Source organism: Selaginella moellendorffii, unplaced genomic scaffold (assembly GCF_000143415.4).
Source record: "Selaginella moellendorffii unplaced genomic scaffold, v1.0 SELMOscaffold_69, whole genome shotgun sequence".
Taxonomy (NCBI): domain Eukaryota; kingdom Viridiplantae; phylum Streptophyta; class Lycopodiopsida; order Selaginellales; family Selaginellaceae; genus Selaginella; species Selaginella moellendorffii.
Genome location: NW_003314330.1, coordinates 568635 through 590087, shown reverse-complemented (window position 1 = coordinate 590087; position 21453 = coordinate 568635). Strand labels below are relative to the sequence as shown.

Sequence of the window (21453 nt, the reverse complement as noted above, 5' to 3'; positions counted from 1 at the left end):
GGTACAACTCCTCTTGCTCTTGGTGCTAATCCTCTCGTTCGGCCGGCGTTCTTTGGCAGGAATCTGGGGATGATCTGTACTATTGGTTCAATCACTTTACAGTGATTGCCATATATAATTCTTGGGATGATGCTCAATATTTGTGTGAGTTTCCCACGTGTCTCCAAGGGACGGCGTTGCAATGGTACAATGGTCTAGGCACAGCCACTCGTGGGGATTGGAGTGTTCTCCCGAATGTCTTCAAACGTGCATTTGAACATGTCGACGACTGTGATGATGCCTTCCAACAATTGCATTGTCTTTGCCAAGGGCTATCTAAGTCGGTGATGCAATTTTGTGTTCGTTTCCAAAGTCTTTTGTTTCGTGCGGAGCCAAATATGTCGGAGCGGATCAAGCTAGGAATGTTGTGGCCAACACTTCGTCAAGATCTTGTCAGACTTGTGCATGCACTTGCTCTTGCCACCCTTGACAATGCTCTTCGCTTGGCACAACGTTATGAGACGTCACCTCTTTCACTTCTCGCTGCCCGTCCTTCAGCTCCCCTTCCTATGGGTGAAGGTCCTGTTCCAATAGAGGTTGATGTTGCTGCTGCTCGAGTCCAATGACAAGGGCGAGGATGTGGTCGTGGCTATGATGTTCGCTGCTGAGCGTGTGATGAAGTTGGTCATACTTATCGGCGCTGTCGGCATTTTCCGGATTGGCAACCTCCATTTCTTGGGTGGAGACCTTAGTGTCAGCAATGTCTTGTTGGTGCTGTTGTAGTGGAAGGTTTGGACACTGAGATGCATCCAGGAAACAAGGAGTCACGTGAGTAACAGAGGGACCTTGCACGAATAAGTTAGTGACCCCTCCATCTTTCTTTCGGGAGTATCATCAAGGGGTTCACTCGGCACCAGTTCATCCAGTGTTTACTTTCCAAGCTCATTTTTATAACAAGAGGTCTCCTATTATTCTCTCCATGTTGGTTGATACAAGTTTGAGTTTATTTTCTATTGCTTGACCTGTTGCCACATGTTGCCGTCTACACTTGCGTCGTGCGGAAGAACTAGTTTTCATTCTTTATGGCAACGGCCGTACACATGCATGTGCACAAGATGAGGCGGACTTGGTTGTGCGTGTGGGTGATCTTGAGCTTGAGTTGCAGTCATTACAGGTGGTGCCGAGTCAAGCTTTTAACCTCATTCTTTGTATGGATTGGTTGCAGCACAATCATGCCAAGTGTGACTTTGAGGCTTCTCCCCCTTGTCTCATACTTCTTTATATTTCATCCATTCCTCTCATTTCTATACCTCTTCATCCTTCTACTTCTACCTTTGCTTCCATTATTTTTGTTCCCCCACTATTTCCTCCTATGTTTCCATCTTGTTCTGCTCTTCCCTTTTCCGATCCCTCCAACGATCTTTGTGTTGCATCTATTGACCGACTCATGAAGGAGTATTCTGATCATGATTAGACACTACTTGGGTGGACACACCAAGGTTTATACAGATAGTAACACACTAAGCTACTTTGCTATGCAGCTTAAGCTTACGCCGAAGCAAGCTCTTTGGCAAGAGAAGCTTGTTAGATATGATATTGAAATCATATATAAACCTAGTAAAGACAATATTGTCCCGGATGCATTGAGTCATCAAGCTCAATTCCGGGCAATATTGGCAATCAGTTCAGAATGGTTAGAGGATGTTCGAGCTTCATATGGAAGTGATCCATTGGCGAAGGCAATCTTGCACCGTGCAGAGTTGTTGAAGCAAGACGTTGGTAGTGAAGTGACAAAAGTTGCTAGTCGAACCAATGTGAAGCTTCATTTCTCAGTTTGGGATGGGCTTATATTCTATAAGCAAGAAAGATTGTATCTTCCCTCTAAGGGTCTGTAGCAGTTGTTTTTGCGGGAACATCATGATGTTCTAGCAGTGGGACATGGTGGAAAGCAGAAGACTCTGGCTTCATTGAAAAAGGGATTTTTCTGGTTTGGTATGGAAGGTGATGTAGCAAACTATGTCCGTTCCTACCCTATATGCTAGCAATGTATGCATAGAATTAAGAAGTAGGTTGGGAAGTTGTAGTGCATTCCAGCACCGGCATGGCCATTTTAGAGTGTGACACTTGATTTTGTCATTTGCTTGCCGAAGTTGAAGGGTTATGATACTTTGATGGTGGTTGTGAATCGGTTGTCAAAGATTGCACACTTCATTCCAACTATGGAAACAGTAAATGCAAAACAAGCAGCAAAGCTCTTTTTCCATGAAGTAGTATGGGTTTGTGGTCTCCTTGAAGAGATGATTTCGGATAGAGATTTGAGGTTTACGGGGAAGTTTTGGGGCACATTGTTCCAGCTGTTTGGTACCAAGTTGAAATTTAGTACAGCTTATCATCCTCAAACTAATGGGTAGACCGAATGCATGACTGCTCAAGTTGACGATTATCTACGGTACTATATCGCTGCAGACTAACGCGACTGGGTTGAGCATTTGGATACAATAGAAATCTGTTATAACAACATATTTCACAGCGCTATAAGCTGTTCTCCATGGGAGATGCTGCAAGGGAATGCTCGTGGGGTTCCTCAACAGATTGTTGTACCGAAACCAATGACCGAAGTGTTGGTCCTGGCTGTTAAGACTTATGCGGAGTAGCTATGCCAAGGTTGGTGCTCTGCTTGACATGCATCATCCCAAGGGCTACTGAGGCGATGGGCAAAGCTCATGATAGGTATCGACATGATAAGGATCAGCATGTCGGGATGTATCCTATCAAGTGGGAGATCAGGTGTGGCTATCTTCCTGGAACTTGAACATTAAGGGATCTTTATCTCAGAAGCTGTTATTGAGATATGTTAGACCCTATCAGGTGTTGAGGCACATCGGTAATGTATCCTATCAGTTGGATTTTCTTGCAGAGATGTCTAATGTTCATGATGTATTTCCAATCTCTTGGCTCCATACACTATGGATGATGCACGTCAAGCGGAGATCTGTCCCCCACCAGAAGTTGTGGATGGTGAACCTGAATATGAAGTGGAAGCTATTTTGGGTACGTGTTGGCTTAAACGTGCCAAACGTCGAGAGTATCTAGTTAAGTGGAAAGGTTACCCATCTTGTGAATCAACTTGGGAGCCTCTTAGGAATCTTACATATGCTCATGAGCTTGTCACGAAGTATGAGAATCGTAATAAAGATTAGCTTTTGTAAATATTGTAATAAACCTTGCAAATTAATAAAGTAATATCTTTCTATAAATCAAAGTGTCGTTTCTCTCATTCATTAATACTTAGGTTAGTTTTGGCAGGTTGACATCGGCACTTTGACGCATGGGTCCAATCCATAACCATGGGGATAACTATTATAGACTGATCACAAGTCCCTGCCTCTCTCTCGATAACTCACTTTTGAAAAGGGGCATGGTCATGTAAACAACTTAATCTGCTAGTTTATACTAGTTGTCTAAATCTTCTCGACGAGGTTGCTTTGTTGCTCAGGGGAAGTTGAGCCTCTAGCCTTCTCCCTATGTCCTTGCGGGCAGGGATGTATCATTCCTTTGTAAGCCGAGTGGTACTTAAAGCAGCAAGGGTGGCTAACTCTGTTAGTCATTTCCTTATCGATGACGGCCGAAGGGTGTCTGAGTCTTAACGTCTTTGGACGTAGAGGAGAGGTCATTCCATCACTCATTTAAGTCGGTGTGTTTCCCACATAGTGTGCTTTCTGTTAACTTTCGGAGTTGTTTCCTTGACGGTTTGCTAGACTTGGGTATGCATCGACGAGGACATTGATCTTCCCCAAGGGGGGGAGAGTGTCGCGAATGTGACTTCGGGTATTGAAAGATACTTGTTAGCCAATCCTTACGGACACTCTTTCCTTACTACCATGACGGCAGGAGGTCGGTACTGTTAGTTCCCTTTATTAGCTCCTCTTGTCCAAGTGTTAGTAAATTAGACTTAACATCTATACTTGGCCAGATGAGCATAAGGAAGGAATTCTTAAGTGTCTATTTAGCCAAGCATACTTGGCCCGGCTTGTTAGTTCTCTTTTGCTCTGTCTTGCATTAACTTGGCAAGAACCCTCGCATGTTAAGACTAGTCCCTCAATATCATTGGATGATAGCTTATCATGTCTGCCAAACACCCTCGCTATCATGCCCTTTGTGTTAGTCTCATTTTCATCCTAAATACTAATTATGGGAAGTGTCTAAATTCGCTCATTTGGCATTTCTACGGAATGTAGAGATTGGCCTGAACACAATGGTGTTCGTAAATTTGCAATCTAGCGCCATTCCATATTTAGTAAGTTTTGAGCTTGTCCTAGAGATTAACTCCTGATACTAAGGGAGGGGGCTATGGAGGGTTCCAAATATATAGTAGGGATAGTGGTTGGAATGCATGTCTGACCACCTAAGATATTAGTTTAGCTCCTGTTGGGTTGTGTTGCTTCTTGTTTTGCATCCGGCTTGGGTCTAAGCTCAAGCTCCACACTACTTTAGTCGGTGGGGTACCCTCCTCCTCACGTTAGGCCACCGGTATGCCAAAATTGTGCCAGACTCTGTCTGACACCATTTTGCATGCAGGTGCTAGATACAGAGAGCTGGTGCTCGTGGGATTTTACCGGACCCTCGTTTCGTAGCACAACAGGCTTGGTGTTCGGCTCTAAATTCAGGTGCACTACATTAATAGTCCCGTATTTATGGCTGAGGCATTTCATGTTTTGATGTCTCAGTTGGGGATAAGCCACACTTTCACAAGTGCTTATCATCTACAATTAGACGGTCTAGTGAAACAGCTTGTTCGGACATTCAAAAGGATGATTGCGAAGTATGTGAACTTTCAGCATTTGGATTGGGATGGTTATTTGTCGTCTCTTCGATATGTGTATGTCACAGGAGTGTAGAGTTCTGTTGGTGCTTCACCATATAAACTCCTATATAGTCATGATCCAATATTACCAACGGAGCTAGGTTTACCTTCACAATTACCATGAGCTGTCAATACTAGGTTGTAAGATCAGTATTCAACAAGCATTCTTTCACTTGTCCGAGCATAATCTGCCAAACACTTAGGCCGCGTACAAGTGGAACAACAATGACGCTACAACTCCCATCATCGTCCACCTACGGAGTACAAAATGGATGATTTGGTGTTAGTCCGTTTTTGCTACTTACGGTACGTGGTTTATCTAAAGGGCTCCTTGCGCGGTGGAAAGGACTATATCGCATGTTGCGGCAAGTTGAACCACAAGTTTATGAAGTTCAGCATAACGTCCAACAAGTTCATCCTCCAGAGATTGTGCATGTGCAGCGGTTGAAATGCTTCTTACAAAGGGATCAGGAGCAGTTAATACCATCTATAGATCCACCGATGCCTCCTCCTGATGTTCCTCCAGATCCCAGCCCGTCTACAAGAGAACCCTGATAGTCTTTCATTATTCTGAGAGGAAGGGATGATGTGAGGGCCAAGTGTACGGCTACGATGCTGTATATTAATATTAGCGTAGTGGGATTTTGGTAGCCGTCGGATTGGTTTCAATCCGGACCACTCGCTTCTATATATAAGCTAAGGTTTTTGGGCTAATTGATATGCACATTTTTTGTATTCCCTTCCATATTCCAAGCACTCACAACTGCAAATATAGTTTATTAGTACATAATACTATGGAATATAAGATTTGCATTTATAGCTTCTATAACATATATATTTACAAATAATTTTCTTGATTAGATTTGGGTAGTAATATACTAATGTTTCTAAAAACTTATTTTTTTATATTCTAAGTAAAACGTATAGCTAATTAATGTCTTGCAGTAATTATTCTCTTTTATTTGATAAAATCATGATAAGTTTATCCCAAGTAAAAATATAATTTACATATAACATATTTTTAATAATAGAAATTTTATTTTTAGTTTTTTCTTTATCAGGTATTTTTCTAGATATATTCATATTTCTAAATACAATTTGTATTTAATATTTCTATTAATGAATATTTATTATTATTTATGCCTAGGAGTATATTGTTTTTCTAAATATTTATATTATGAAGTTTACTATAATTAATTTTTGTATTCAATATAACATTTTGTAGGCATAATTTCATCAATTAAAGTGGAACACAATATTTGCTTTTTTGATACAATTCCAACTTAGTTATTAATATATTAGAAAAATCAAAACAGTATTTTGCTACATACACAGCATATGCTAGGCAAGTGCTAGTTACTAATAATTTGCTTACAGCAACACTTGGTTTGCTTATAGTAGTGTTATTATTATTTACTAATCCAATTGATCACATGGAAGTTTATAATTATAAATATGTTTATAATTTATAACATAAAATCATGTAAACTATTAGATAGTAGAACAAAAAAAAATTTTACTAGAAAGGGTTTACGAAATTTTATAAATTATAATTTTTTTTATAAATTTCAAATGCAAGATTAATCTAAATGAATAAAAACTATTAGATAGTAAAATTCTAAGGAATTTCTAAGTATATTCTAGATATATCCACTACCACTCTACAGGTTTAATTAAGCAAACCATAAAATGTATCTCCTACCAAGTTTTCTCCAAATTTCTTTTTTAACTGTTCAAGTGACTATGATCAAGTAGTTTCTTTGTTACTTGGGCATTGATATTAATCAGGTTTACTTTTGGAACATGGTGGGAACTAAATTTTGGGGCTATTTACAACACACTCAAATGCAAAAGCTTCATTTCCTTTAAGAACGAATTAAAAAAAGAGAAAGAATAAGGAAATATTACTCACTATCTTATTTCTAGTATGGGTTCAATATAGGACTAAAGAGCCTCTAGTCTTTTAAGTACCTAATAACAATTATCTAATAAATATGCCAAGAAAGTATAAGGTGTCACATGACATCATCATCACATGTCATTAGTATTACCATGATTGGTCAAATTTTACCACATTTTTATATGAATAGGAACAAGAAAAAATTGGAAATTTATAACACTAGAGCAAGGAGTTAATCACTGGCAAAAGAGGTAAGTTTATGCATTTTACATGAATTAGTGGGTAGGACATTAAACTAGAGTTAAGGGTCATCTTCTAGATATTCCTAGTTGGATGTGTTTTTTTGCTTCAAAATCCCACTTAGCAAAGGAAAGAGCTCTAAGAATTAAAGAAGAGTATGATTTTTGAAGAAATAAACTTAATAAGTATTTTAATGACAAAATAATAGTACAAAATTCCAAAGAGAAAATAATTTTGAGTGTAATATAATTTATCTTTTTTCTTTTAAACCAATGAAAAGGGCAATTATTTGTTATATATATCCCTAGGTTTTAAAATTTATAATAATTATATATTTGAATTTTATCCCATGATCATATGCACTATATTTACCCCCCTTCAATGTCCGTTAACTCACTATTCTTATAGAGCCAAGGGCAACCAATAACTCTATTTCCACACTAAATTTACCAATCTTTTTATCATAAAAACTAGCTATTTAATGTGAGTCAACTAATTATCTACTTCTACCATAGTCCCATATTGAACCCTTTTGTTTATGGATGCCTTACACATACTCATGGATACCTAATTTTTATGGGTAGAAATAAACTTTATTTTATATACCTTAAGTAGCCACTAATTAATAAGAATTAAACATGTGTTATTGCTTTGATACTATGTAACACACAATGACAATGTATCCAAATCTTATCCTATGATCACATATGTTACATTGAGTGATATTTAAAACCTAACTAAGTGAGTAGATGTTGAAAATCTAGTGGTAAACTATTTTTACAAATGTGGTATCCACAATTTTTTAAGTATGATTTATTTAGCATTTTTAATATTACTTCTTTTGCAAAGGAGTATGTAGCATCAAAATCAGAGAAGTTAAAGAACAACTTTGATTGTTAACAAAAGAAAGTAACTTAAGCATTCTTGAGAGCCAATTAAGGAAAGATGAAGGATACAAAAAGGGCTACTGTTTTTCTAGAAAATCATGATTTTTAACACTCAAATTTAGAGTGTAAAGAACACATAATCACTTTTGAAGCCTTAGTGTAAACTCCTAAATTTGGACTTCCCGGGAGGTCACCCTGCCCAGTACTATTCAAACCCAAGGACGCTTAAGTCCAACTATCTCAAGACCCTTAATCGATTGGAAAAGGGGGTGCACTTTTATTCATGGGCCTTTTCCCTTTATATTTGAATCCCTATGGATCGTCTCTTAAGTCGTTCCCTTTGGTTGCTTACAATCCACCATGCTTCCCTGCAAGTTCACGCCCTTGTGAATAGAAGCTGAGAGCCGCAGCTCTCCCGAGAGCCCTGCTCTCTTGACACCCTACCCCTTGAGTTGAGCCCAGCGGGAGCAAACTGGACCAGCCAGATGTCAATCAACATGTGGTATGATTCCCCTAGCCAACCAACAGAGTCAAACTCGAAACCCCTCTGATACTAAATGTAAACTCCTAAGTTTAGATTTCCTGGGAGGTCGCCCAGCCCAGTACTATTCAAACCCAAGGACACTTAACTCCAATTATCCCAAGACCCTTAACCGATTGGAAAAGGGGGTGCACTCTTATTCATGGGCCCTTTCCTTCTATATTTGAACCCCTATGGATTGTCTCTCAAGTCGTTCCCTTTGGTTGCTTACACTTAGATCCTTGGGTTAGAGCAATTAGATATTAAAAGTATAAATGTGGTTATTAGGGCTAATCTGTAATTATTTTCTAGATTAAGTGTTTAGAATAGATTTGTTATTTGGTAAAAAAAACTTTATAAGACACATTGTTGGAATAACTAGGGCACCTTTAGAGCAATTTAGCTCTCAAGCCATATTGGGACAAATTTCCACTTTTGTACTAATTAAAACTAACTTAAGGATTATGGTAAATTCTTTAGATTAGAATTGTCGCAAATGTGACTTTGGGTATCGAAAGATACTTATGTAAGCAACCAAAGAGAACAATTTAAGAAATGATCCATAGGGTTTAAATATAAAGGAAAAATGACCAAAAACAAGAGTATACCCGCTTTTTCAATCAATTAAGAGTCGGGATATTTAAAGTTAAGCATCCTTAGGTTTAAATAGTACTACTGGGTGACCTCCCAGGAACTCCAAACTCAAGAGTTTACATTTGGTATTAGAGCGGGTCTAGGTCCAACTCTATTAGTTGGCTTAAGGGAATTATGCCATATGTTAATTGATATTTGGTAGGTTTAGTTTGCTGAGAGCGAGGCTCTTGGGAGAGCTGTGACTCTCAGCTTCCATTCACAAGGGCGTGAACTTATAAAGAAGTGTGATGAATTGTAAATAATCAAAGAGAATGACTTGAAAGACGATCCATGGGGTTCAAATATAAGGGAAACAACCCATGAACAAGAGTTTTCAATTAATTACCCTTTTTTTCAATTGATTAAGGGTTTTGGGATATTTAAGGTTAAGTGTCCTTGGGTTTGAATAATATGGGGCTAGGTGACTTCCCAGGAAGTCCAAATTCATGAGTTTACAACTTGTCAGCCAATTCTTACAAACACTCTCTCTTTACTTCTATGACGACAGGAGTTCAATACTATTAGTTCCCTTTATTAGCCCCTTTTGTCCAAGTGTTAGTAAATTAGATTTAGCATCTGTACTTAGTTGAATGAGCATAAGGAATGAATTCTTAAATGTTTATTTAGCTAAACATACTTCGCCCAGCTTGTTAGTTCTTTTTTGCTCTATCTTGCACTAGTTTGGCACATATTGAGTTTAGTCCCTCAATATCACTACATGATAGCTTATTGTGTTTGCTAAACACTTTCGCTATCATGCCCTTTGTGTTAGTCTCATTCTAGTCCCAAATGCTATTTATAAAAAGTGTTTAGATTTGCTCATTTGGCATATCTATGGAATGTAAAGATTGTCTTAAACACAATGGTGTTTATTCCGTGTCCAAATTTACAATCTAGGGACATTCTATATTTAATAAGTTTTGAGCTTGTCCCAGAGACTAACTCCTAATATTAAGGGAGGCTAAAGGTGAAATCCCAAAGCATGTGTTCCTTAGGGGGGCGTATCAAGGGTTCCAAATGTATAGTAGGGATAATGGTTGGAATGCATGTCCAACCATCTGAGATGTTAGTTTTGTTCCCACTGAGCTGTATCACTCTTTATTTTGCATCTGGTTTGGGTCTAAACCCAAGCTCCACATTGCTCTAGTCAGTGGGGCACCATCTTCATATTAGGCCACTAGTATGCCAAAATTGTGCCAAATACCATCTAAGTGTGTAGGTGTTCGATATGAGGAGTTGGTGCTTGTGGGATTGTATCAGACCCTCATTTTGTAACACAATAGGCTTGGAGTTTAGTTCTAAATTCAAGTGCACTACATGAATAACTAGAAAAAAATGGCAATTTAGTGAGGGCTTAAAGGTCTCAGAACTAGTTTATGATAGAATTATTTGGGCCTAATGACATGAACTATTAGAATATTTCAAAAATATTTTATGGCCTAAGGGATTTAGCTGGTATACCTTAGGGAGGCTTGTCTAGGGTTTGGTTCCAAAATTAAAATTCTTAATTAATCTTAATTCAGAAAATTGTTTAAATGGAGATCTTGAAGTATCTAAAAAAAATCTAGCAATTCAATGGCTTGACCATAAAGTTTAATGATCTTCACTCCAAGTATATTAATTTAACTATCGAGAAAAAGTTATGGGATAGTCCATCTCAAATTTAGAATAAAGCATCTTTGTAAATTAAAATAACTATCAATATATCATATAAAGTGTTACTTCTAATTCAATTATAAATGTCCCTAAGAGTTGAGTGCATGTGGGAATAAAAGTTACTTATTATTACATATTTTTGGGTTCATGGGTGGAAATGAGAGCAGAAGTGGATTTAAAATAAAGACATTTCATAACATCTTTCTGATTTTTCTTAACCTTTGTAATGGTTTTTCCTTTTCCAAACCATCTATGATAATTAAAATTGTGGTAAAGAGAAAGAAAAAGTGAGATACATGTCAAGTAGTATTGACTCTATACCCACAAAAGAATAAAAGCATTAAATTTAAGAAAAAAGTTGATAGACCATCATCAAGGTGCATAGGAAGCTCAAGTTACACACTATTTCCTCACACTACAAGATATAATTGACCTCTCTCAAGCCATATTCCACCATTCCACTATTTTTTCCCATGCCATATTCAAACCATATTCCCCAATCTCTCATTTGAACCATTTCACATTCCTGGTAGCCATTTTCTACTATTCCATTTTCCCTCTGTTATTCTAGTACCACCTCATGGCATTTCTCGCTCCTTTTATGTCATGGTGCTCCATTTCACATCCCAGGACCTAGCTATATTCCACCATTCTTTTGTCCACCACCTTTTCATATTCCAGGCCAGAATTAATTTTCTTCAGCCATTATTTGGAGTTCCAGATTTTTGTTTCACTCTTAAAGTAATATAAATTGGCTCTTCAATATATGTTTCTCCATTGAAATGACTATTAAGAGTTACTATTTCTTATAACAATTGATTTTATAACATGTATCAAACTATTGCAAATTTGCCTAGATGGTAATGCTTATAACCTTGTGACTTACCTGATCATTCCTAAGTTTCTTTGTTGTGGCCCAGGAAAAATGTTTATACTCTTTGTAACTTTTCTGCTACTCTACAGCTTCACTGCCATGGGACTTCACATATGGTTCTCACTTTGCTATTTAATGCAGTGGTAACAAAAGTTTTACAGGGATGTGAGAAATGATCCAATTTTAAGTTTGTTAAGCCCACCTAGAAGATAGCGGCAAAGTGTGATGGAAAGGTGATGTTTATAGATTCAATTGAATGCATTACAAATGATGATGGATACAGATTTAGAGATGGCAACTTACTCCACTCATATTCCAATCCTTCCATGTCTAGAATAGTGCTCAATACAGATTGCAAGAAGAAAAATGGAACTATGGTTCACACTGATATTAATTTAAATTTGGTAGCCTCCTATTGAGTAAAGCTTTTTTTACCTATACTTCCATGTTTGCCCCTACTTGCAAAATAGTGACAAACAAAGAATGTAAAGAAGAAAAAAAAAAAGAGAATTCAGCCTCAAACCCCAAAGGCATGAGTAAAGATAAGCATATATTACTTTTTCAACTCTACTTTGCACAAACAACATAAGTAGGAGAAAAGATAGTTAATTCAATATAAATACATATAACATTGAATTAAGGTTGTTTTCTAGCATTTCTAAGTGCTATTTATATACTACATAATTTTATAACCATTCTTAACTGCTTCATGTTTGTCTATGACAAGTGTTGTCTAGGTTAGGTCTTTTTTCTTTAGATGCTTAACCTTAAGCACAACTCTATTTTGCTTAAGTTTTTTTCTTTTGCTCTGCTTAGGATGATATGTAAAATAAAACATTTATTTCTTCTTCACTCCCCCACGACAAAACTATTGTCTATCCTCATGTAGTCAAATTTTCCAAATCCTACTTCAAGTTGCTAAGCTTAGTCTTTATAATGATAAGTTCAACACTTTGGCGTTGATTGTCGAGTTCCTAATGCATAATTTGATTTTTCTGGTTGAGTATTGCAATATACTGGTCTTGGTGGTTGATGCACTCTACATCGGTGGATGTGGAAGCCGGGATTGCAGTCTTGAGTTCTTGAATTATGTGGCATTGATGATTCTACTCGCCCATGACACCATCCACTTTCTTGGTGATTGTTTTGAGGTAAATTAAGATCTGCACATGGTATTTTAGTGTTTCTTTGCCTTTTACTGGTTGCATCAGCTTGTCAATTGGCTGCTTGCCTGCTCCTTTGATGTGTTGAGCAAGTTACTCCATAAAGCTTTGGACTGCTAGCTCACTTGACTAACTTGTGGTCTTGTGAGCGAAGGTGTGACTAGCCTTGACCTTGTAATGTTGTTGTGGTGTTTACTACTACTATGGTTACCTCATCTCACTAAACTAATTGACCAAAGGTGTGTCACTGTCAGATGTATAGGTGGATTGAAGAAAACTTAGCCCATACTCCTTTGGTTCATTTAAATATTCTCCTCTTTGTCCCATTAAGTTTCTTGACCCTAATTTTCTTGGCCTAAACTCACCTCATTGGTTGATGGTTTTGCAACATTTGTAGGCACACTATGTGTTGGACTCTATAATCTAAATTGTGGAATTTCTTCCATAACTTCGGCATCCATTGTTGTCCTAGTGTTGTCCATTTGTGTACTCATCACTTCCCCAATGCTCGAAAAAATTTGTATTGGCATCGGAGTTGTCTCTATAAATGCAAACCAATCACGTGGTGTCGATCCAATAAAGCCCAATGGATCCATGCTGCCACTAACACCCACCAGCAGTAAAACAGGATCAATAAAGAGTAAAAAGAAAAGAACTTAACATTTGGAACAACCAAATAATCAAATAATAATAGCCAAAATAAGTTAGTGGTCTAAAGTCATTGGACTCTAATATAAATTCAGTGATTAGATAAAAGCATTTGAGTTGTGATGGCTTTTCAAATCATTTCAATGCTTATCTTTGAAGTGTTTATCTTTCTCAATGCATTGCAAGTGAGTGGCAGACGAACGTTGCTGAAGGAGCATGCTCTTCTACTTGATTCAGCAGGAAAAAGCTTACAAACTCAGGTTCCTCATGCTGCATCTCCTCACCTTCCAGGATATGCTTGGCCACCGTCAAGCCACATTCCACCATTCCATCAAGCTCCTCCTTTTATTCCCAGGCCACCTTCACCTTTTGCTAATTCAGCACCATTTCAGATTCCCCCTTCTGGTCATTTCCCCCCATTTCATTTTCCCCCTTCTATTCCAAGACCAGGTGGCCAGTTCCCACCAATCAATTTTCCCCCTTTCATTCCAGGACCACCTAGTGGCCATCTTCCACCATTTCACCCTGGTTCCCATTTCCCTCCTTCCAGTTTTCCACCATTTCACATCCCAGGATCACCTTTTCACGTTCCAAGCCAGAATTAAATTTGGTTGTCAACCAAGTTTGAAGTTCCTGTGAAGTCATGTGATTTCTCATTCTTAAATGTCAAAAGAAGTGTTTTCTTTCTGAGTATCGAATCCTACAGCAATGCTACAAGTCGAACCTCTTGTACATGGTTCTACAAATCGGGCATAAGAGCTCTGCCGATGCATGGAACGCCTCAAACTCCGAGATGCAATGGCTATGGAATAAGTGGCTGCAGCTGAGCAGGCTAAGGTTGGATCCTCCATCCTTTTGCAGCGGCATTATGCAAATGGAACAATCAATGTCATATCTCTCAATAGCCTGGAAAAATAATGATAAGCTTGAGATAGATGCAAGAAAGAACGTACCTTTTCGATCACCTGGTGCCAATTAAGATCGCTTTCTTCATTAAGATTTAAATTGTCCACCTCCTTCGTTTGATCTCTGCTGCCAAGAACATCGTAAATCTGCTTACTGCTGGCCAGAGTATTGTCGATGCTGGCCAAGAGGAGCTTCACATTGTCTTCGTCTACAGCCATTTGATCCAGCAGTCGGTTTGAAGCCGATTCAAGCTGATGCTCCCACAGGTTTAGAGAAATATGCAAAAAGAAAAGAACCAACCTTTTTTGCAAACCATTCCTTTCGTTTGCCTGGATCTTCAGGTGGATGTCTCCATTTGTACTCAGCGTAATCTCTCCGACACTTGTAAGCCCTGTACGCCGTCTGTATCCTTCACGAAAGCAATGGAAAGACAAACACTTCGCTTTGATGATAAAAGCTTGGAATTTCCATGCCTTGTTGCAAAGAAGTTCTTGTACAAAGTCGATGGTATCCTCACGGCCATGGTTTGATAGTGCTCAGTCCGGCACACCGGGCAGCAGCGTTGCCTTGAGAACTTCTCAAAACGTTTCAAGCATTGCTGCAAATATTGGCACCCTGATGTGATTTCCGTGGCACTAAAAGACCATCCGTGAAGAGCTCCAAACCTTGTGAAAGACATGAGAGCAGCTGAGTAAAAGCTGCAAAGAAAGAAAAAAAAAAAGAAAACTAAAGATTGTGGCCATTTTGCAAGAGACCACTCACTTACCTGGTCTCCACGAATAAAAATTTCGTGACAAATTGGACAGCCATGCAGTGCGTCCCTCCTCGCCATCGACTGCTCGCGAGCGATTCGCCACTCTTCTTCCGTCAACTCCCCTCTGGGCTTCGTAACAAGTCCACATTGTTGTGCTATACACAAAGAAGAAAAGAAAAGCAAAGCAAGGAAAGCTCGTGAAAATCATATGAGAAAACAAAGAGTTTCTACAAACCAAGACTTAGATGAGACAAGATTTGCTGTTGCTGCTGCTGTAGTCCTTGATGATAGCGAATCTGTGCAAACGAAAAAATGAGAATAAAAAAGAGAGAAAGAGACGATCGAGAGGAAACTTGCCATGCCAAAGCTTAAGGACCTCGTGAAGTGATCTTGGAGGGCTACTGCATTGAGCACCGCTCGCTGCATAAAAAAGGATCCATCATACAATCTTCCAATAGAAACGTTAAAAGAAGTGATAGCTTACGCCAGAAACATGGTGCTGCTGCTGATGATCTCTCCGCCTTACGTTGATCATTGATCTTTCGCGAGCGCCCGGATCTTAATAGGCAAAAGAAAGAAAGGAAAACGCTAGAAACCAGTGACCACAAGAACCCTAAAATGCAGGCTGGAATTTGAAAATGGAAAGAAGCGGGAAGCGCAGGCGTCCATCCGTTACAGCGCCTAAATCCGCAATTCTTCTATAAACCCTAAGGCAGTTTTTAGGGCTATTTGGCCGATAAGCACAAACCCCAGGTGGATTTTTCTCGCGATTTTGTGTCGCCATCGCCAGATCGCCATCGGCTGCTCGATTGTGCGTCTGACGAATTGGAGCGAGAGTCCCAGTGGAGGAGCTGCTGTTTGTCAGTTTCCCGGGGATCAGTGCTTTTCCTCTCTTTCGCGATGAATGCGACCGCGGTGAGGTCATTGAGGTAGACCTTGATTTCTTTATGTGTTTCTAATCGATCTAATCGATCCATCCCACAAAGAATCTAGAGGAGGCGGGGGAGGGTTTTTCCCTTTTAGTGCTGTCTAGTGTTCCAATGAGGGATTCCCCGACTGTAGCGAGCGAGGGAGTTTGAGCGAATAGTTCTTCTTCTTTCTCTGTGCCTTTCTCGCTTCTAATCTTTCTTTTCTTTGCTGGTGTCTTGTGTTCTTGGCGTCCGTGCATGGACCGAAGTTTTTGATCCACTGCTCTTTCGTACAAGGAAGTCTAATGTGACTTGTCGCCACTGGCTGGCTCAGTGGCACACTCCTCTGGCCAGTCTGTATGGGACGGAGTTTTTGTTTTGCTCCACCACCACCGTCGCCACCACCATCGCCGCCACCTCCGCCATTGCCGCCAGTGGCAGCAGGATGAGTTCCTTGGTGGCGAGAGATCACAAGGTGCTGGTGAAAGCTGGAAGACCATCTTCCTCCTCTTCTCGTTGCTGGAGATCCCCTCTCGCCTGGTTCTACCGCATTTCCTCTTGGAGATCCAGGCTTCTTCTCGGGATCTCGATGCTGATTTTTATCTTCTTGGTTTCGGCAGCGATTGTGAGATGGAACCAAGACGAGGCGAATTTTCTTCTCGTCTCGAGGTACGAAAAAAAGCTCGTCTTTTCCTTTTCAAACTTTGGTTCTTCACTGTTGCCTATGACTCACTTTTGATTTCCAGGCACCATCGCTACACGGTTCTCGTCAACACATGGAAGCGCTACGATCTCTTGCGAAAGTCCGTGGCCCACTACGCATCGTGCCGCGGTGTCGATGCGATCCGGGTGGTGTGGAGCGAGAGCGAGCCGCCCTCGGAGTCGCTGCTGGCGGCGCTGGAAAAATCCATCCGCGCCGCCGAGAACAACCCCGAGCTGGAGCTCCGTATTGACATCAACGACGAGGACAACCTCAACAACAGATTCAAGCCGCTCGACGGCGTCACCACCGACGGGATCTTCTCCATCGACGACGACGTTCTGGTCCCTTGCACGACTCTGGAGTTTTCTTTCCGGGTGTGGCTGAGCGCTCCTGATAGCATGGTCGGTTTCGTGCCACGGATGCACTGGGCACGATTGAAGGTGACTTCTTACTCGAAACCGCTGATTTTATTGTCCTGCTTTTTCGCTTCTCTCTCACATCCAAAGATGTGATTTTTCTTTGGCGCTTCTGATGGAAGTTTCAATTTGCGTGCTCCTTGATCTTGCAGAACAACTGGAAGCAAATCTCGCCAACTTTCCGGCCGGAGCAGCCGACTTTTACGTATGGAGGCTGGTGGTCCGTTTGGTGGATGGGGACCTACAGCATGGTTCTTACGAAAGCGGCATTTCTCCATCACAAGTATCTCGAGTACTACACGCTCCAAATGCCCGCTTCCATACGGGAGTATGTCGCAAACCAGAGGTAAGCGAACGAAAAGAAACGGTCTTTTACTTGATGTTCTTCACTTCCAGGAACTGCGAGGACATTGCCATGTCTTTCATGGTCGCGAACTTGACAAACGCTCCTCCGATCTGGGTGAAAGGTAAGGTTTTGCTTCTCGCAAATTCAGCTGTGAGAAAAAATGTTTTTTTCTCTCTTTCTTTCCAGGAAAACTCTACGAGATTGGGTCGAGCGGGATCAGCAGCTTGAAAGGCCACGATGTCCATCGCACGGTGTGCGTGAATTTTCTAGCAGCTCGCTACGGCTACATGCCGCTCGTGGCAAGCAATGTCAAAGCCGTGGACGCAAACTTGCAGTGGTTTTGGTGAGAAAACTTTGAGAAACTTTCCTGATTCATGCTCGGAGAGAAAAGAGCGAGAAAGAGAAGAAAAGCTCCTAGAAGTCCGAGAGTTCAATGGTTATAACTCTCTGCAAATAGAGGGAAAAGAGACTGAGAAACCAAAAAAGAAGGCTTTTGCAAAGAGTTCTTACCGTGCCGAGCTGTGATCTTAGCAGCCGATTCTCACAGCGCTCGCGATGCCATCCCCGCCCCAAAATCACGAGACCCACCACTGCGGCGGCCGCGACTGCTAGAGACAGTAGCGGATTGGATTGGCGAGCGCGCAAGACAATCTCTGAGGATTGCCGCTGCAACCAGGCAGCCATACCCACTGTAAGCTCCTCCTTTTCCTTGCTCACCTTGTTCTTGTCCTCCGATTCTCCCAGCTGCTGCTTGGAATCACTGGAATTAGTTGCAGCGGCCGAGCTCTTGGGATCGATCGAGGCGGTGGACATGGTGAGAACTTCCCAATCGCGGCACGATTCATCCGCCATGGCCTCGGATCTAAATTTGCTTCTCCCCCAAAAGCTTTTAGGGTTTTTCAAAAAAACCGCCAAAAAGTAACCGGTCCTTGGTTCGAATCGCTATTTGGGAAAGGTATCCCCAATAACCAGATCCTTGGATATGCCTCCACCACATAAAGGTTATTTTGAAAAGGGGGTTTAATACATATATTAGGGTTTATTCACAGGTTTTTCATTTGTAACTGGGACGAAAGGCGCAATGGGCGTTGTTCGAGAAGGTTTGCTCGTTTCTCTAGATCATTTCTTCGTTTCCTTCGATTCTAGATGACTTTTAGATCGCTTCTCCTTCTTGGCTGATCGAATAGTGCTTTGATTTTGTGGTCTTTCTAGATGAATTGGATGGTTTCTTGGAGATCGCTGTGGATGCCGCAAAGCAAGCCGGCCAGGTCGATTCATCCTTTGTAAAGTTCCTCTTTTTCTCACTGAAAAAGTTTTTTTTCTTGCAGATAATCGCTGGTAGCTTTCACAGCCACAAGAATGTAGAGCATAAAGGAAAGGTGGATCTGGTAACAGAGACGGATAAAGCTTGCGAGAAGCTTATTTTTGAGCTCTTGCAAAAGCATTTCCCGGATCACAAGGCAAGCTCTCTCGACTTTACAACTTCCCTTTGTTCCATGGAAAAATTCTCACGAGTTCTTCACAGTTTATCGGCGAAGAAACCTCGGCTTTGAATGGAACCGCGGAGCTAACCGACGAGCCAACGTGGATTGTTGATCCGCTGGATGGCACCACAAACTTTGTGCATGGATTTCCTTTTGTCTGCGTTTCGATCGGCCTCACGATTGGGAAGGTACCTTCGGTCGGAGTTGTATACAATCCCATACTGAACGAGGTACGCACAGAAACTACAAAGTATCTCTCTCATTTCTTCTTTGGTTTTTTCCGTAGCTCTTCACCGCTGTCAAAGGAAGAGGTGCCTTTCTCAATGGCAGCAAAATCACTGCATCATCTCAGGACGAGATTTATAAGGCTTTGCTTGCCACAGAGGTTTGATTTGCTCCTTCTTACTTTTTTTTCTTCTAATCTTTGCCTTGCTTTTACAGGTTGGAACGAAGCGAGACAAAGCGACTGTGGACGAAACCACTGACAGGATCAACAACCTTCTTTATAAGGTGACTGCGAAGTTTACGTCTTTTCCTCGTTTTCTTTCCACTGGTCTTAAAGGATGAGTTCTCGTGTCTCGCAGATTCGCTCCCTGCGCATGACCGGATCTTGTGCGCTCAACCTGTGCGGTGTCGCTTGTGGAAGGCTGGATATCTTCTACGAGCTGGGATTCGGAGGCCCTTGGTGAGTGCAAAGAAAACGTTTTCTCGATCACTTGCTTGATACGATCGTTCTTCCTTGCAGGGATATCACGGCAGGAGTTGTGATTTTGCAAGAAGCCGGAGGGCGTGTGTTTGATCCGTAAGTGGAAAAAGAAAAGAGAAAAGCTGTCGGTTTTTTTTTTTTTCGCTAACGTGATTGGTTTTAATGCAGGTCGGGAGGGCCATTGGAGCTCATGTCCCAGAGAATCGCGGCCACGAATTCACACCTCCAGGACGCTTTCCTGGAGGCGTTACACAAAGACTGACGAGAACAAAGACGAGTCTCTCTCCATTCATTCATTTACACTTTCATGGACAAGAGCAAGAAAAACGATGGCTGATTTATATCTTCATGTAGAAAGAAACACCACAAAGGAAAGCAAAGAAACATTCTTTCTCTTCGCATCGTTTTTTCACGATGCTTCTATCTCTTGCAGCTGCCCGTAGGACCTCTTCTTTCTCGCAGGAGTAGCCTCAATCACCAAAACTTTCTCCAGCTCCTCGACAACTTTAGCCATGGACGGCCTCGACTTTGCGTCGTCTTGGATGCACCACACCGCAACGTCAATCCCTCTCCGGAGCTGCTCGAGATCGATGCTACTCAGCCGGGGATCCGCGACCCCGACGTAGTTGCCGGCTTTTACCTGCTTGGAAACCCAGTCCACGAAGTTCCACTGCTCCGACTTCTGGCTCAAGTCGAGGATCCTCCGGCCACCAATTATCTCGAGAAGGATCATCCCAAAGCCGTAGACGTCGGTCTTGGTCGTGAGAGGCGAGTCGGCAATCCACTCTGGGGAGAAGTATCCGTGAACTCGGCCGCTGCTCAGAGCCGTCTTGATTTTTCTCCTGTCGACGAGCAAGCCCAGGCCGGTGTCGGAGATTTTCGGCTGGAAGTTCTTGTCCAGGAGGATGTTTTCTGTTTTGAGATTGCCGTGGATCACTGGAACCTGCTGCTGGTGGAGATATGCGACGCCCCGAGCGACTGAGAGAGCTGTGTCAAACCGGAACTTCCAGTCGAGCCGGTTGTCCTCCGAGTCTTCGAAGAGCAACTTGTCCAGCGAACCATTTGAAAGAAACTCGTAGACGAGCATTTTGTTGTCGGGGCCACAGTCCGCACAGAAGCCGTGGAGCTGGACGAGGCTGTCGTGAGACAAGAAACCGATCTCGGAGACGCAGTTGCGGAAGTCCCTGTCGCTTGTGTTTATCTCGAGCTTCTTCACGGCGACCACCGTCTCGCTGTCCGGAAAAACTCCTTTGTAGACGGAGCCGAGAATTCCAGCTCCGATCTTGTCGCTGAAGTTCCGGGTGGTGGCAACGATGGCTTTGAAGGAAAACTGGACAAGCTGAGGTGATCCTGCTGCAGAGATGATCGAAGCTGCTGTCGTCGAAGCCTTGGCTCTTGGATCGAGAAAGCGCTGCTTTATGAAGATTAGAGCTGCCACCAGTAAGAGACCTCCCACAACGATCAGGGACAGCACTCCGGCAGCAATGCTGGCTGCCGGGAGGCCATCCTTGTCACCATTGGGAACTTGCGTAGAGTTACTACCAGGCCCGTGCTTTCTAGCCTGCTGCTGAGCTTCTGCGGCTCCGATACTACACGTAAGAACCCCGAAAAAGAAAGAGCTTACCGCCACCATCGCTGCTGCCTGTTTAGCTTGGAGGAGAGCACAAACATATCTCTGGTGTCGTCGAGAAAGCCATGAACCTACAGAGATATTAGTAGCGCAGCAGCATTGAATTTAAAGACTTACAGCACGAAGTCTTCAGGGTCATAACTCTCCAAGCCAAACACCGCGTGTGAGGCTGCTTAGCTGAAAACTTCAAACTGAGAATCAATGTGTTCTGGGACCCTGGATTGAAAAACCTCTTA

General features: G+C 41.6%; 4 protein-coding genes across 6 annotated transcripts; 2 read left to right on the top strand and 2 right to left on the bottom strand.

Moving 5' to 3' along the window:
* Positions 1-15748: 15748 nt before the first annotated feature.
* On the top strand, positions 15749-17903 carry LOC112340712 (glycosyltransferase family 64 protein C4-like). 2 transcript variants are annotated; one of them, XM_024659572.1, is made up of 6 exons: positions 15749-15939; positions 16202-16601; positions 16679-17075; positions 17204-17397; positions 17448-17518; positions 17584-17903. In XM_024659572.1, exons 2-6 carry the CDS (start codon positions 16378-16380, stop codon positions 17742-17744), a joined length of 1047 nt encoding a protein of 348 aa, XP_024515340.1. In that variant the 5' UTR covers positions 15749-15939; positions 16202-16377; the 3' UTR covers positions 17745-17903. The 2 variants fall into 2 exon arrangements, with proteins under 2 accessions (XP_024515340.1, XP_024515339.1); XM_024659571.1 differs by having other exon boundaries at positions 15749-15953.
* LOC112340713 lies at positions 17751-18350 on the bottom strand. Its single transcript, XM_024659575.1, has 2 exons — positions 17908-18350; positions 17751-17844 (listed from the first exon to the last, which is right to left on the bottom strand). Exons 1-2 carry the CDS (start codon positions 18247-18249, stop codon positions 17812-17814), a joined length of 375 nt encoding a protein of 124 aa, XP_024515343.1. The 5' UTR covers positions 18250-18350; the 3' UTR covers positions 17751-17811.
* A 70-nt stretch (positions 18351-18420) lies between these two features.
* On the top strand, positions 18421-19986 carry LOC9653510 (inositol-phosphate phosphatase). The gene is made up of 9 exons (XM_024659574.1): positions 18421-18497; positions 18610-18665; positions 18726-18857; positions 18923-19111; positions 19168-19266; positions 19323-19391; positions 19466-19566; positions 19627-19683; positions 19756-19986. The coding sequence occupies exons 1-9, from the start codon at positions 18479-18481 to the stop codon at positions 19847-19849; spliced, it is 816 nt and encodes a 271-aa protein (XP_024515342.1). The 5' UTR covers positions 18421-18478; the 3' UTR covers positions 19850-19986.
* LOC9653509 (G-type lectin S-receptor-like serine/threonine-protein kinase SD2-5) lies at positions 19909-21452 on the bottom strand. 2 transcript variants are annotated; one of them, XM_024659570.1, is made up of 2 exons: positions 21335-21452; positions 19909-21288 (listed from the first exon to the last, which is right to left on the bottom strand). In XM_024659570.1, the coding sequence occupies exons 1-2, from the start codon at positions 21354-21356 to the stop codon at positions 19997-19999; spliced, it is 1314 nt and encodes a 437-aa protein (XP_024515338.1). In that variant the 5' UTR covers positions 21357-21452; the 3' UTR covers positions 19909-19996. The 2 variants fall into 2 exon arrangements, with proteins under 2 accessions (XP_024515338.1, XP_002985639.2); XM_002985593.2 differs by having other exon boundaries at positions 19909-21262.
* Between the last annotated feature and the right edge of the window lies 1 nt (position 21453).

Coding starts and splice junctions, on each gene's coding strand:
- LOC112340712 (XM_024659572.1), top strand. CDS start 16,378: ATGAGTTCCTTGGTGGCGAGAGATCACAAGGTGCTGGTGAAAGCTGGA. Junction 17,076..17,203: donor TGCACTGGGCACGATTGAAG/GTGACTTCTTAC, acceptor TTGATCTTGCAG/AACAACTGGAAGCAAATCTC. Junction 17,519..17,583: donor TCCTCCGATCTGGGTGAAAG/GTAAGGTTTTGC, acceptor CTTTCTTTCCAG/GAAAACTCTACGAGATTGGG.
- LOC112340713 (XM_024659575.1), bottom strand. CDS start 18,249: ATGGCGGATGAATCGTGCCGCGATTGGGAAGTTCTCACCATGTCCACC. Junction 17,845..17,907: donor TAAGATCACAGCTCGGCACG/GTAAGAACTCTT, acceptor CTCTATTTGCAG/AGAGTTATAACCATTGAACT.
- LOC9653510 (XM_024659574.1), top strand. Junction 19,392..19,465: donor TCAACAACCTTCTTTATAAG/GTGACTGCGAAG, acceptor CGTGTCTCGCAG/ATTCGCTCCCTGCGCATGAC. Junction 19,567..19,626: donor CTGGGATTCGGAGGCCCTTG/GTGAGTGCAAAG, acceptor TCTTCCTTGCAG/GGATATCACGGCAGGAGTTG.
- LOC9653509 (XM_024659570.1), bottom strand. CDS start 21,356: ATGACCCTGAAGACTTCGTGCT. Junction 21,289..21,334: donor GACCCTGAAGACTTCGTGCT/GTAAGTCTTTAA, acceptor ATATCTCTGTAG/GTTCATGGCTTTCTCGACGA.